Source organism: Bufo gargarizans, chromosome 2, assembly GCF_014858855.1.
Source record: "Bufo gargarizans isolate SCDJY-AF-19 chromosome 2, ASM1485885v1, whole genome shotgun sequence".
NCBI lineage: Eukaryota > Metazoa > Chordata > Amphibia > Anura > Bufonidae > Bufo > Bufo gargarizans.
In genome coordinates this window covers 49750631-49767132 of record NC_058081.1, presented here as the reverse complement: position 1 = coordinate 49767132, position 16502 = coordinate 49750631, and the positions used below count along the sequence as shown (strand labels likewise).

Below are 16502 nucleotides of genomic sequence, written 5' to 3'. Positions count from 1 at the left end.
GTGGGACTGTTGTGTACGGTCCAGGTTTGTTGGCGGCAGCACTGGAGGGAGACACTGGTGATTAGCAGGCATTGCCCCTCCCCCCCTCCCTGTTGTTTTGGTCCCACCAGCTTCCCTTTTCGGTTGGGGGGGGCTTTGAGGGGAGGGAGTGTCACGACCCCTGGTCATGGTCGTGACTCCTTGGGAGCCGCATGCAGTTATCCGCGGTCTGGTGTTGTCGCAACCGCAGCTGGGGGCACTTAGTGGTTTGCCTCAGGTGCGGTTGCCGCGAATAACAGGCATGCGTGCGGTTGCCCTTGGCAACGTGTTTTGGTGTGCACGTCCTTCGTCTGTGTTTGTGTGCACTTCCTGGTCTGTTTGTTGTGCACGAGGTTGTGTTGGTTGTATGCACTTGGACACCTCCCTTCACCTGCGGTTGTCCGCGGCAACGTCTGGTGTTGTGCATGTGGTGGCAGGGTCTCTGCCTGCTGGTTGTTCTGCAGGACACGGTTGCCACGCATGCCGTTGCCAGCGGTGACAGGTGAGTGAGTGTGTGTGCTATTCCCCTTTAAGTTGGTGTTTTCCCTTCTGTGGTGTAGGAAGGGTTAACTCCCTTCCCAGTGTGTGTGTTGTCACTGGGTGTGGTTGACCGGTGGGTGTGGCCTTTTGGCCTATATAGCCTGAGTTTCTTGCAGGCATCAGTAGGTTGCTTCAGCCCTGCTAGCTGGAGCAGCCTCCTGTGTATATTACCATCTACCAGTGGGGGCCTCCCTTCTGGTCATAAACCTTTGTTACCTTGTCTGATGTTATGTTTATGTGTATGTGGTTGCTGGCTTGTTGCACCTTATGGTTCCCTGGTTCCCTGGTTCCCTGTGTGATGTATGGTGTGTGCTGTTGTCTTTTCTGTTGTTGTAGACAGACAGCACTTTTGCATGGGTTCCGGGCGGTGTGTTTGTGGCAGGTAGGTGAGGTTGTAGTTCCACATACCTGCCACTGCCATAAGTGGTATTGGATTCCCCTTATTACCAGCTTGGCCTTTCTAGGCTCCTGTTCCTCCGTGTTCTGGAGGAACAGGTAGTCTATCCAGCTCCTAGCCTAGGGACCTGCGGAGGGATAGTAGGGACCCGAGGTTCCTGCGCATGGGTCCTCCTACCCTAAAGGTCGGCCCATGCAGGTTAGGAGTTAGGGTCAGATCAGGGAGACTTTAGGAGGTGACCTGCTCCCTGATCCTGTGGTCCTGGCCTTGCAGCGACCCAACATCTACGGGTACCGCACGGCTGGGGGTTTCCCCCACCGCCAGCCGTGACAATAACCATGTTATAAGGGAAAATAATACAATCTACAGAACACCGATCCCAAGCCCGAACTTCTGTGAAGAAGTTCGGGTTTGGGTACCAAACCTGAGCGATTTTTCTCACACGAGTGCAAAACGCATTACAATGTTTTGCACTCGCGCGGAAAAATCGTGCGTGTTCCCGCAACGTCCGTGTGAAAGAGGCCTATATGGTACCATTAACAAAATGCAACCTCTCCAGCATTAAAAAAGAAAGCCCTCTTTCAGCGATGTCAATGGGTAAAAAAACAAAAACATTGCTAAAATGGTCTTAGTCCCGACCATGTACAAAAAAGTAATTTAATTCAGGATATTTTAAAGGTCCAACCAGAGAAACAGGGATACCTGTGCTGTGAGCTGTACGCTTTCCTCCTGCAGGGTCATTATGGCCTCAGAAATCTTCTCTGCAATGGATTCAGTGGCAAGTTCCACATTGAAGGGTCCGGTCAGACGCTCAGCCACTTCCTGCAGCCCCTCTACAAGAAGATACAGGCTGTAAATGGGATTGTCTCTCACTGGCTGCAAGGTCAGGACACCACAATTTATGCCAAGGCTGGATTATTCACATACGCTGGGGCATGCTTATCAAACTAAAAAGGGTAAATCATCTTGGCTGTCACTCATCCTCTTTACATGGTTGTTTTTTTTGTGCTAAAACTGGTGTAAAAAAAAGAGATCAGGCACCATGTTCATAAAGAGAACTCTTAGGGCTCATGCACACGACAGTATTTTGCGTTCAGTATACTGGCCGTTTTTTTAGTTCAGTATGCGGTACATATACTGAACCATTCATTTCAATGGTTCAGCAAAAAAACAACTGAAGTGTCTCCGTGTGCATTCAGTTTCCGTATTTCCGTACCGTGAAAAGATAGAACATGTCCTATTCTTGTCCGCAAATCACGGTGCTTGGCTCCATTCAAGTCAATGGGTCTGCAAAAAAAACAGAACACATACGGAAATGCATCCGCATGTCTTCCGTATCCGTTCCGTTTTTGCTGAACCATCTATTGAAAATGTTATGCCCAGCCCAATTTTTTCTATGTAATTACTGTATACTGTATGTGGCATACGGAAAAACTGAAAGGAAACGGAAACACAACGGAAACAAAAAACTGAACGGATCCGTAAAAAACGGACTGCAAAACACTGAAAGAGCCATACGGTCGTGTGCATGAGCCTTATGGCTGTATAGTAACAGCTGCACAGTTCTCTCTGTCCCCTCCCTGCACTAATATCTATGGTCACTGCAGGGAGAGGTATGGGCTCCTAGAAGTAACCAGCCCCATCTCCAAATAATCCTCAGTGTCCATGTCCACCACGCCAACAACTCCTCCTTTATTCTAACCCTAACGCACAGAAGTGACCTCACAGAACCCCTTTAAAAAAAAGTCCCACAGCCCCTGAAAATGCAGTGCTTTCATAAACATGACTTTTCACCTCCACCTGTCTCAGTTTCCGATGACCTCCTCCGATGACCAAACCTCCGGGGAGCCCGTACACTCTGGGCTTTACTGAAAGCAAAGGTGACCTTGGTTCAATACCCTCTTACAGCTGGAGCGGTAAGTAACCGACTGGACCCAGGGTTTGAAGCACTTGATCTGCACCTTGCCCTAGACAGCTGGTCATTTTCACACTACCCCCTTCTGTGCCCTTCGCCACAGGTGCAGACTTTAACAACTTCACTGCCTTAGGCCTCCAGGCATGATGCCTTCCCTATACCACCAGGGATACAAACATTCACCGCTTCTCTGCTCTAGCCTACTAGGAATGCTGTTATTAACCCATTCACTGTCCTAGACCACCAGGGATAGTGTCCTCTGACCTGAGGATAGATCAATAATATCCAAAGTGTGGGAGACCCAAAAAACATGCAGTCACATTTTCTGAATAATTTGCTTCACAAGAAATGAAGCTCACCTATCAAACTGTTCCAGTCGGCATCCATATCTGCCTGGTGGGCAAGGCAGCCCTTCATGACGTTGAGGCATAGGCCATGGCATGGCAGAAGGCCAGTGTGCCCTCGGCATAATGGACAATACCACATCCGCATGGCCGCTCGGAGACAATCAGGAGGTGGCACTGTCTACAAAAAGAGGTGTAAGAAAATTATCATGGTGAATGAGCGATCATCACAGTGATATTCACATTCATACCACAGGACCATTATGACATAGACATCTGGCATTTTAATTTTAATTGAAGTACCGAAAAAACTACATACCCTTTACCACTGACGAACCATCTTAAGGCCTATACACATTAGACTGTCAGTGACACCCTGTTTCATTGCATGCAAAACTTAAACTATGCCTTATGATGTCCTGCAATGTGTCTGATACCTGCGAATGAGGTCAGTATATCTTCAGCTAAACATGACTGGGCCACTTGATGTATGGACGTGTTTAAAGGGGTTTTCCGTGGCTTATATATTTATAATCTACCCTCCGGACAGGTCGTCAATATCGGATTGTGCGGGGGCTGACTCCCGGCACCAAGAATGAGGCTGCAGCACTCACCCAAGCACCACGGCCCCTTCCATCAGCTGATCTGTATTCAGACAGTGAGGTTAAAGCCACATCAAAGCAGCATCAGAAAAAATAAAATAAGTTTTGCCACGTTTTTTTGTAAGTTTTTATTTGACAGGTGAAATATGTTAAAGGAGTTGTCTCATTTCACCAAGTGGCATTTATCATGTAGAGAAAGTTAATACAAGGCAGTTACTAATGTATTGTTATTATACATATTGCTTCCTTTGGTGGCTAGACTCTTTCTATGGTTACGACCATCCTGTAATCCAGCAGCTGTGGCTTTGCTTGCACACTAAAGAAAAAGCACTGGCTTCTCTGGTGCCCGGGACCATAGGAACACACATAGGCCGGCGCTTTTTCCTATAGTGTGCAAGCATGGCCACCAATCCTGGACTGAAGGGTGGTCGTAACCATGGAAACGAGACATGTATAATGTGATGGAAAAATGAGTCTAGACAGCAAAGGAAGCAAAACGGATAATAACAATACATTAGTAAGTGTCTTGTATTAACTTTCTCTACATAATAAATGCCATTTGCTGAAGTGAGACTACCCCTTTAAAATGTTTTACCTGGAAAACCCACAACCAAATTAAAAACTGCAGCAAAAAAAACAAGTGCAGGTTTTTTTTCTATACGTCTTTTCAATACAGTTTTAACGTCTCCCAACTTCACCATCTGGATACGCTCTAAGGGCAAGTTCATGCAACTGAAATCCATGTGAAATCCTGGCTTCATTGTTTCCAGTGAAAATCCACACTACTGTTTGTATGGTTGTAGATTTTTTTCCTGTGCCATCTGAAATGTACATCAAGAAGTGACAGAAAGCGTGGTGCATTAGACTCGTATATGGCTATTCCATGTGCAAACTGCAGCATTGGGACCCTGCAAATCTGTGTCAGAAAGCCTCAGGATTCTCCTGCGGATTTCATGACAAATACACTCATTGACCAAAAGAATATAACGCACAAAAATAGAAATCTTGGATTGCTACAAAACTCGGCCTGCAGTTATATCTCAGGCAAATATAGAAATTATTACAGGTGTGGTCTGATTAGACACTGGATCTTGCCACAAAAGGGCGTAAAGGTGCTTCCCTCACTGCCTTAGAAAAAGGCTTTCAGAGGCTACTTTTGGTTAGTGTACCTCTTGATGAGAGATCGTTAAGTATACATGCCTCTCGGATGCACTCAGACATTTTGCCCAGTTTACACATTGAGAGGGGTTGCGTCATTGGAATGAGAGAAGCAGGGTGGTCTTTTTGACAAACTGACCGCCATCTAGGCTGTTCTGACCTAGCTGTTAGGAGGTGTTGGGAGCAGAGGTTACATGAGGACACACACAGAGCAGCCTCCAGACGGCTCAGACAGGCCTCCAGTAGAGAGGATCATTTGGTTCACGATAAGCATGAGCAGCTCCCACAGTCTCATTGTCCACCATCCAGACACAGGTCTTACCTTCATGACACCCCTGTCTGTCCAGACCATTCCCAAGTGCTTTACCGTCATGACACCCATACATATCGTGCATTGACAGCCAGCTACCATTGCCTTAGTCTGCAATGATGCCGTGAATGAGAAACTTGGACTGCTACAGACTTGAACGGCATGATCTTTAGTGATGAATCCAGGTTCTGTTTAGAATCTGACGATGGTAGGGTTCCAGTATGGAGGGCTCATGGTGAGTGCTTTAACCCTGCCTTTGCTGTAAAGCGACATGCTGCCCCAATGGCTGGTGTGATGATCTGGGAGCCATCACATATGGTCACCCCTAGTGGTGATCAGAGGGACACTAACAGCTCACTGATATGTGGAGGAGATCCTGCGGCCACATGTGTTCCTCTCATGGCACCACTTTCAAATGGCATTTTTCAGCAGGATAATGCTTGCCCGCACCCAGCAGGGGTTTCTTAGGAATGTCTCCTCCACATTACAACACTTCTTTGGCTGCCCAGTCTCCAGATTAATTACCAGCCCTGTATGTATGGAATGCCAGCTTCAACAATCTACAATAGTGCAGAATCTACAGGCCCATCCCAAAAAAAGTCGCCACCAAAAATATTTAGTTGGACCGCCTTTAGCTTTGATTACGGCACACATTCGCGGTGGCATTGTTTCGATAAGCTTCTGCAATGTCACAAGATTTATTTCCATCCAGTGTTGCATTCATTTTTTTTACCAAGATCTTACATTGATGATGGTAGAGTCTGACTGCTGCGCAAAGCCTTCTCCAGCACATCCCAAAGATTCTCAATGGGGTTAAGGTCTGGACCACTGTGGTGGCCAATCCATGTGTGACAATGATGTCTTCTGCTCCCTGAACCACTCTTTCACAATTTGAGCCCGATGAATCCTGGCATTGTCATCTTGGAATATGCCCGTGCCATCAGGGAAGTAAAAATCCATTGATGGAATAACCTGGTCATTCAGTATGTTCAGGTAGTCGGCTGACCTCGTTCTTGGAGCACATACTGTTGCTGAACCTAGACCTGACCAACTGCAGCAACCCCAGATCATAGCACTGCGCCCACAGGCTTGTACAGGAGGCACTAGGCATGATGGGGGCATCACTTCATCTGCCTCTCTTCTTACCCCGATGCGCCCATCACTCTGGAACAGGGTAAATCTGGACTCATCAGACCACATGACCTTCTTCTATTGCTCCAGAGTCCAATCTTTATGCTCCCTAGCAAATTGAAGCCTTTTTTTTCTGGTTTGCCTCACTGATTAGTGGTTTTCTTACGGCTACACAGCTGTTCAGTCCCAATCTCTTGAGTTCCCTTCGCATTGTGGGTGTGGAAATGCTCCTACTTTCACTATTAAACATAGCCCTGAGTTCTACTGTTGTTTTTCTTCGATTTGATTTCACCAAATGTTTAAGTGATCGCCGATCACGATCATTCAGGATTTTTTTCCTGCCACATTTCTTCCTCGAATACGATGGGTCCCCACTATCCTTCCAGTTTTTAATAATGCGTTGGACAGTTCTTAAACCAATTTTAGTAGTTTCTGCAATATCCTTAGATGTTTTCTTTGCTTGATGCATGCCAATGATTTGACCCTTCTCAAATAGACTAACATCTTTTCCACGACCACGAGATGTGTCTTTCGACATGGTTGTTTAACCTCTTCAGGACACATGACGTACCGGTACGTCATGTGTTGTTCCGATCACTGCCGCCCGGCTGGCAGTGATCGGAACAAGGTGCCTGCTCAAATCATTGAGCAGGGACCTAGGCCAAATGCGCGGGGGGGGGGGTCCCGTGACCCCCCCCCCCCATGTCGGCAATCGCAAATTGATGCGCTTTTTGCCGTTTCTGATCCCCGCGGTCCCTGCTGTCCATGGTGCTGAACAGATCTATGCTAAAGACATAGATCTGTTCAGTGTAAGTAAAATACAGTACAGTACTATATATTGTACTGTACTGTATTATACAGACATAAGACCCACTGGATCTTCAAGAACCAAGTGGGTCTGGGTAAAAAAAAAGTGAAAAAAAAGTGAAAAAAAAACAAAAACATTTATCACTGATTAAAAATGAAAAAAAAAAAAAATTCCCTACACATGTTTGGTATCGCCGCGTCTGTAACGACCTGATCTATAAAACGGTCATGTTAGTTTACCCGAACGGTGAACGCCATAAAAATAAAAAATTAAAAACTATGATGAAATTGAAATTTTGCCTACCTTACTTCCCAAAAAAAGGTAATAAAAGTGATCAAAAAGTCGCATGTACGCCAAAATTGTAACAATCAAACAGTCATCTCATCCCGCAAAAAATGAGACCCTACTTAAGATAATCGACCCAAAACTGAAAAAATTATGGCTCTTAGACTATGGAAACACTAAAACATCATTTTTTTTGTTTCAAAAATGAAATCATTGTGTAAAACTTATATAAATTTTAAAAAAGTATACATATTAGGTATTGCCGCGTCCGTATCGACCGGCTCTATAAAAATATCACATGACCTAACCCCTCAGGTGACCACCGTAAAAAAATTCAAATAAAAACTGTGTAAAAAAAAGCAATTTTTTGTCATCTTACGTCACAAAAAGTGTAATAGCAAGCGATCAAAAAATCATATGCACCCCAAAATAGTGCCAATCAAACCGTCATCTCATCCCGCAAAAAATGAGACCCTACTTAAGATAATCGCCCAAAAACTGAAAAAAACTATGGCTCTTAGACTATGGAGACACTAAAACTTTTTTTTGTTTTAAAAATGAAATCATTGTGTAAAACTTACATAAATAAAAAAAAATGTAGACATATTAGGTATCGCCACGTCCGTGACAACCTGCTCTATAAAATTACCACATGATCTAACCTGTCCGATGAATGTTGTAAATAACAACAACAAAAACTGTGCCAAAAAGGTATTTCTTGTTACCTTGCCGCACAAAAAGTGTAATATAGAGCAACCAAAAATCATATGTACCCTAAACTAGTACCAACAAAACTGACACCCTATCCCATAGTTTCTAAAATGGGGTCACTTTTTTAGAGTTTCTACTCTAGGAGTGCAACAGGGGGGCTTCAAATGGGACATGGTGTAAAAAACAGTCCAGCAAAATCTGCCTTCCAAAAACCGTATGGCATTCCTTTCCTTCTGCGCCCTGCCGTGTGCCCGTACAGCAGTTTACGACCATATATGGGGTGTTTCTGTAAACTACAGAATTAGGGCCATAAATAATGAGTTTTGTTTGGCTGTTAACCCTTGCTTTGTAACTGAAAAAAAAATATTAAAATGGAAAATCTGCCAAAAAAGTGAAATTTGGAAATTGTATCTCTATTTTCCATTAAATCTTGTGCAACACCTAAAGTGTTAACAACGTATGTAAAATCAGTTTTGAATACCTTGAGGGGTGTAGTTTCTTAGATGGGGTCACTTTTATGGAGTTTCTGCTCTAGGGGTGCATCAGGGCGGCTTCAAATGGGACATGGTGTCAAATAAACCAGTCCAGCAAAATCTGGCCTTCCAAAAACCATACGGCGCATCCTTTCACTCTACTGCCCCGCTGTGTGGCCGTACAGTAGTTTACAGCCACATATGGGGTGTTTCTGTAAACGGCAGAGTCAGGGCAATAAAGATACAGTCGTTTTTGGCTGTTAACCCTCGCTTTGTTAGTGGAAAAAATGGGTTAAAATGGAAAATTAGGCAAAAAAATTAAATTCTCAAATTTCATCCCCATTTGCCAATAACTCTTGTGCAACACCTAAAGGGTTAACAAATTTTTAAAATCAGTTTTGAATACCTTGAGGGGTGTAGTTTATAGAATGGGGTCATTTTGGGTGGTTTCTATTATGTAAGCCTTGCAAAGTGACTTCAGAGCCTGTAGTGGTCCCTAAAAATTGGGCTTTTTGTAAATTTCTGAAAAATTACAATATTTGCTTCTAAGTTCTAAGCCTTGTAACATCCCCAAAAAATAAAATATCATTCCCAAAATAATTCAAACATGAAGTAGACATATGGGGAATGTAAAGTCATCACAATTTTTAGGGGTATTACTATGTATTACAGAAGTAGAGAAACTGAAACTTTGAAATTTGCACATTTTTCACAATTTTTTGTAAATTAGGTATTATTTTGTGCAAGAAAAATAAATAAATTTTGACTTCATTTTACCAGTGTCATGAAGTACAATATGTGACGAAAAAACAATCTCAGAACGGCCTGGATAAGTCAAAGCGTTTTAAAGTTATCAACACTTAAAGTGACAGTGGTCAGATTTGCAAAAAATTGCCTGGTCCTTAAGGTGAAATAAGGCATGTGTCCCTATGGGGTTAAGAAATGAGAAGCAACTCATTGCACCAGTTGGGGTTAAATAACTTGTTGCTCAAAGATAATCGCCCATGCAGTAATTGTCCAATAGGAGGCTCATAACTATTTGCTTAGTTAAACCCAGGTGGCGACTTTTTTTTTTTGGACAGGCAGTGTACAACATCTGTGAGCAAATGTGCCGTAGGATACTATACAGAAACTGTATGCCTCCATGCCCCACCATATTTCATCTTGTATCCAGGCAAGAGGTGGTCCAACAGGGTCCTAGAGCCTCCATTTAATTGAACAGTTTTCCACAATAAACGTATTCCTTCGCAGTCATATTGTAATGACTCACATATATTTATTTTATTCATTTATATAGTAGCCACATATATGGCAGCACTTTACAGACATATCATCATTGCCAGACATATCATCATATCATGACAAGTTCCCGATCAGTATCTTTTTGGAGTGTACGAGGAAAACTGAGTACCCGGAAAAAACACACCCAAACACGGGGAGAACATACAAACACCATGCAGATGTTGTGCTTGATTGGAGTTGAACCTAGAACTCCAGTGCTAACCACTGATCCACCATTACATTCACACATAGAAGGTTTGCATTCCATCAACTCCTTCTTGATGCTTTATCTTTTTGTCAATGAGTGTAGATGCCAGATTTTTCTAAAGGGTATGTCCGCCGTGTGCTTACACACTATGAAGCTGTGATCTGTAAATTCTGTAGTCACTGATTACATAGTGGAGATAGTAATTTATACGTGCATACTAAAACACACAGTATCATCTATCACTAGTATCACTTCGCTCCTTGCTCTCTAAGTGAGCGGACTCTACAGGTTGTGGTCTAGAAAATGATCCAGTGTTGTACCTTGGTTGCTCTGCTGACAATGTCACTTGCCGTCGCCAGTCCTTGCACCAGTGTCCTGGCTGCTCCTAACGCTCTGGTGACCTGTGGAAGATGGAGTAATGTTAGTGACAATTACAGTAACAGTCTACAGAAGATTTGTGTCACCCACAGTGAGTCCAACTCCACAAGAAAGTACGGCCTAGTGTATGTGTGATGCAGATGTGTTCACCGAATAGTTGTGTGGCCCTTGCCCGTATTGCAGACCGCAAACAGCATATACGTGCACCAGCCGTGTGCACTCCGTATCACGGATGTGGACCAAATGACTTGAATGGGTCTGCAATCCACAAGAGCGGTGCGAAACGAAGGCACCGATCGAAAGCCCACGGAAGCACTAAAAGGCACTTCTGTGGGATCTTCGGTCCGTGCCTCCGCACTGCAAAAAATATAGAAAATGTTCTATTTTTTGTGGTGCGGAATGCATCAAGTGAATGGGTCCACTTCCACAAATGGCGTTCACTTGGCCAGTACCCGTGCATTGTGGACCATTATTTGCGGTCTGCAGAACGGGGCACACATGCTCATGTGCTTGAGCCCTAAATATTGGTGTGCTGCAGGTCTCCTGCACAACATGTGGCCAAGGTGCTGCTGTGCAGGGAAAGACTGTGAAGGATCAGTGAGTTTCCCACAGGTCAGACCCCCACGGTCATAAACTGGTTGCATATTCCTGAAATATTCCATCACTTTATGGGTACTGCCACGCTTAGCGCAAATGCTGCAGTCTTTCTGCAGGGAAACTGTGCACAATAAATCCGCACCATTGTACAGCAGCCGAGAAGGGGGATGACATTTTCTCATATCTCATCCACACAGTGACCTGCAGTTTGGATTCTAAAATCCAGTTTGTCAATTTTCGATCAGTTTCGATTTTTGCTGCATTGCAATGGGTGAAATCTGCAGCCAGATACGCTGTGGCCATACCCAAATAAACTCTGAATTCTCCAACAGGGTATTTGACAATGGATTTTCAGCCCAGATAACCCCAAAAATAAATGTAAATAGTAAAGCAGATGCAGCACAACCGCAGCCCTGCATTTTTCTATTCCCTTCTACGACTGCTGCTACATGACTGAAGGTTTGTTATAGCCCTGGCCTCAGAGATGGCTCCAAACTACACTGGTTTAAAGCTGTTGTCTGACCCCCAAAGTAAAATCAACTTTGATTTAAAGGGATTGCCTGACCCTTAAAGCAAAATCAACTAAGTAACATAATGCATTTAATATAAAAAAGAAAGCAGCTTGCCTGTTCACTGGCTCTCCCTTCCGGCATTGAGGGTCCCGGCCTCTGTTGCATCCAGTCCCCATTGTCTGAAAGTAGATGTCTCATCCTTCATCATGTGCATTGCTACAGTCCACAGAGACCAGTGAATGGCTGCAGCAGAGCACACAACGACAGATTGTACTGGAAGCCACAGTACCCTCAGTGCCGGACGGAGCACCAGTGAATAGGTGAGTGGCTTTTATTTTTTGCTAGCTGATTTTACCCTGTGGGTCAGACAACCCATTTAAAGGGTAACTGTCATATCTTTTTTTATTTGCTAGTTTATTAGAGCTAGGCATGTATACCTGAGTTAGTCTGTCAATGATTGCCAAAAGATCTGCAATTACCTTATAATAACAGCTTTCATTAATGTCCCCTGTCCCATTCCACTGCTTTCTTAAAAGACCGTTGCTAGGGCTTGTCTGTCTTCCTTTTAGTATAAACAGAAGGGCGATCCTTCACACTGCATGCCTGCATTAGGCTTCAGAGTGAGGAGGCGTGTCTCTCAGTAATCCAATCTGATTGGCTGGCAGGGAGCCAAGTGTGCATGGGAAGTGAGGAAAAGCAGTTTTGGCCTCAGAGAACTGGCAGAGGAGCCATCTTAAGAAGGTCCTCATATTGTAAATGTTTAAACAGCCGTCTCTAAGGGAAAAACTCAAGGAAAACAGTGGCATGTTAAGAAACTAAAGATTGCTTTATGCATTAAGCTGCTGCTGCAGTAACATATGCTAAAAAATTAATTTTTTGGAAACATGACAGTTACCCTTTAAGTTTTCTTTAACCCTAGCATAAATTATATTTGTATAACAGTTATTTATCAAGCTAAAGATTTCTCCTCCAAACCTGTATCCGAAGCTTCCGTGGGATGTCTCCAAAGGGTCTCAGCTCCTCGGCTCTATGAGCTGCGCACTCCATATAGTCCGTACTCATGTCATAATGTGGAAGCAGCAGCCGGAGTGTACGCTCCAAAAGCGCTGCCCAAAACTCAGAGAGTGCCTCCGCCACCCTGGTAGATCCACCTCCCATATAATAAGCTCGCAGCTCAGAGAAGAGAGTGCTGAAGAGAGCAGCATTCTGGGAATACAGATGTCCATAAGAGAGCGCAAACATGGCAGCAAGAGAGTTCTCAGAAGAATCAAGAAGTGCCAGGAAAAATTCTGCAAAAAATGTCAAATAATGATGAGTGTGAGCAGAACACAGTGGACTTTATTTTACCATGTGGACAATTTAGTTGGACGAGGTTGCATTCAGATGGCTGCAGAATAACAATTTATAAAAGACTAGTAAACTCAATGCTCACGATTTCTCTTTGATATAATTGATTCCTAAAACACATAATGCTCAGGGTAAAGCAAGGTATGGAAATATGTTGATATAATATTCATTCTTAGAAAAATCAAGTGAAAAGCTTTTCCCCCCCAAAAAATGGATTTTGATAATGGAAAAAACTGAACTAGAGAAATTGTGCAATGCACGATAAGGCCTCATGCACACGGCCGTTTCTGGCCGTGGCCCGTATTGCGGCCTGCAAACAGCGGGTCCGTAATATGCAGGCACCGGCCATGTGCACCCTGCATCACTTGAATTGGTCTGCAATCCGGACCTGCGGAACTTGTTCTATTTTTTTGCGGTTGCGGATCACAGACCTATTCAAGTTGAATGGGTCTGGATCCGTTGCAACAGCCGCGTGGTTAGTGCATGTCATGTTACACATGCATGGTTTGCCTTTTTATTCTGTGTGTCCCTTCTCTCTTCCCCTCCTGCTGTGCTCTCTGTAAAGTCTCCTCCCCTCTCTCCTTTGCATTCTGGCTTCACTCTTCATCTCAGCCACATGTATCCTGTTAGCTGCTCACACCATGATTTTTTGACCTATCCATTTCCATCGGTGTATGATCTGCACAGTTGGAATAAACTTCTTCACGATCTACAAGGTGTTGTTTGGATCGAGTCACTGTCCGCCAATTCAACTAAGATTGATGGTTACCGCTATATCAGCACACCTGTAAGTTACAGAGATAGCACTTTTAGTGCTTAGATTGGAGAGGCAGAACAGTGCCCATGCATTGGGGACCGCAAATTGCAGTCCCCAATGCACGGAGCGGCCGAACAATGGCTATGTGCATGAGGCCTAAGGAGAATTCCTGGACAGCAATAGGCAGGTGGATTAGACCTCAACATGCTGTTGTTATGGACTACTGAAACAGTATGGATACTTAGCAATACAAAGATATACCACCGGCGCTGATTACAGTATTAAAGCAGCAGTGTCAGAAACAGCTCCGCAATAGCTGTTATGAAAGGGTTAAACACATGATTTATAAAGGGGAGAGACACCGCGCTAAGCCTAATTCACCTGACCCTAATTAACCTCTTGTTCCGATCGTGTAAAGCCTATCCACCTCAGTTTTTAAAAAGCAGGATTACCTTGGTTCTGTATGGATACTTGCTTTTTCTATATACACTGCTCAGCCACCTCTTAGTAGAAAAATCCTGCTTCCTGGATGTATCACCAGGCGCACACAACTTTCCCACTATCTTTAAGATGGGAGGGGGGAAGGAGCGCATCCCAAAGCCCTAGATATATGTCAATGAGGGGGCTGCGGAACTGCGCTGTTAGATGATTTCTTAAGTCAGCCTGATGAAAATGAAGTGTAAGATTAACCCATTGAATGCTTGCTATTGCTTCTCAGTAACCAATAAAAATGCACCACATTTAGTCACCTCCCAACGGGAGGGTATATTCTGTGTGAACACTTGCAATTAAACTAGAGATTTGCTTTCACTCCAATGGGGTGCGTCAGAGTTTGATTTCTCCGTGCACGTTAAGATAATTTCCAACTAATTTGGAGCAGTACATTAACCTATCTGGTATCTTGACCAGATCCAAAACAGTTGGCACCCAACGTGGGGCTCGAAGAACATGACCCCTGATCCAGTACCCCGATGATCAGACGAGGAGGATCTCACTAACGGACACCGGGACTGCAGCCCGCGATAAGAGGTAGGAATTACCTTACCTCCATGTGTCCTTTGGTGTGGTCCATCCGTGCCTGTCTGAGGGAGGGGTGCTGTGTCAGCTTGGGGCGTCCTCGAGGGCATGAACATAAGAACCCCATGTGTTTGAAAGTCTTGATGTACTGTGTTTAAACATTGTGAAGATTCTGTTGACAAGTGCCACTGACTGAGACACAGAGAGTTCTCCTATTTGCCTGTATCAGAGTGCAGCCCAGTTGTCTGACTCGATCACAGAAGAGGGGAGAGCGGCCCGCAGCAGCCCAAAGTGTGCTTGTCTGGAACTCAAAGCTTCATGAGGTCCAGTGATTACTCTATACAGAGGTCTCTAGACGGCTCCAATAGGTGCTAGAGACGATGGGACATAACTCAAGTGTCCCAAAGGGTTACTGCTCACCTGAGCAGTACGTGGCATACAGGAGAGGAAAACGATCTGTAAAAAGTCTGAGCAAGCTAAAGAAAGGATATGAAATATGTAAAGGTGGTGCTTTGTGTTGTACAACATGGCAAATTTTGCTGACAGAAAAGAAAGGTAGATTATAAAATGAGAAGTTAGTGGATACAGTCCGATTGTGGCTTGACCGTAGCAAGGAATTTGAACAAACGGGAGGAAAGCAAAATCTTGATGAAGCTAGTGGCAGATATTATTGTAAACCTGGTAATCTTGGGCTAAGGCAGCCAGCGCCCTATAATGGCACAGAGAAGAAAAGAAGTGGGTGGGTCTGTAATGTATGTTGTCAGCAAAATCCCACCTCCCGAGAGACGTGCTTTGCCTGCGGTGCTCCACGCCAATATAGTCATACCCTTGTAAGCCCCAAGCATGTCCTCCCATTCCCTGCTATGGGGCCATCTTATTCCCAGCCGATGCCCATGGTGGGACCATTTATCTCCTTCAGCCCTGATCCTCCCGTCGCCCCTGTAGTCTCACCAGTGGCTCAGTTATATCCCATGATAAATCCAGACGGCCCGAGCAATCTACCTCCTGCCTCAATCATGATAGGGGACAGTCAGAAGTACCTGAACAGGAGAATCCGGACAGTGTTGTTGATCCTGTAGACTCAAACATACAGACCCCTAAGCGACCACCCCCAATAGACTATAGTGGCTTCGGCACCCAACCCTTGAGCCTGCCCAGACCAACTCTTCTCCAGGAACAGATTAATGAATTACAAAGAAATATGCAAGCTTTAGAAAGGGCAATTTAGAAGTTGTAAAGGAAGCCCTAGCTCTTACCCGACCACAAGGACCTCCAAAATATGTGTCCTTTACCCCACAGCAGTTATTCACTATAGTGAACCTGCTGCCAGATCCTAAAACCCATCCCATGCCATTTTTCTGTAAACTGTCACAGATACATCAAACGTATGGATGTACATGGTCAGACCTACAGAGTATTGTGGAAAACAAGACAGTGGGGTATTCTTAACTAATAATGGACCATATCCCCACCCCTATCCTAAGGGGTCTGACCTTCAACCCTCGAGGTGGCAGGGAAGGAACTTGTAGACACCGGTGCAGCCCGCAGTGTTTTATGTGAGACTGCCGTACCTCCTTCTTGGCTCACTGACATTCAGTTACCCTGTTCTGGACTAGAAGGGGTCATGCAGCATAACCCCGTTACCAAGCCACTCTCAGTCACTTCCCCTGGATTCTCCCAGACCAAAACCCCTCGGCCCCACCTTCCAGCAGG

General features: G+C 44.6%; 1 protein-coding gene across 1 annotated transcript in view; it reads right to left on the bottom strand.

Annotated features, from left to right (window-relative positions):
• GPC2 (glypican 2) overlaps positions 1 to 16502 on the bottom strand; it is a 63182-nt gene that overhangs the window by 16916 nt on the left and 29764 nt on the right. The window contains exons 4-7 of the mRNA XM_044278888.1: positions 12644 to 12957; positions 10502 to 10582; positions 3230 to 3395; positions 1658 to 1788 (exon numbers count right to left, since the gene is read on the bottom strand). Coding sequence (XP_044134823.1) covers positions 1658 to 1788; positions 3230 to 3395; positions 10502 to 10582; positions 12644 to 12957 — 692 coding nt within the window. The remainder of the gene's footprint in view (positions 1 to 1657; positions 1789 to 3229; positions 3396 to 10501; positions 10583 to 12643; positions 12958 to 16502) is intronic.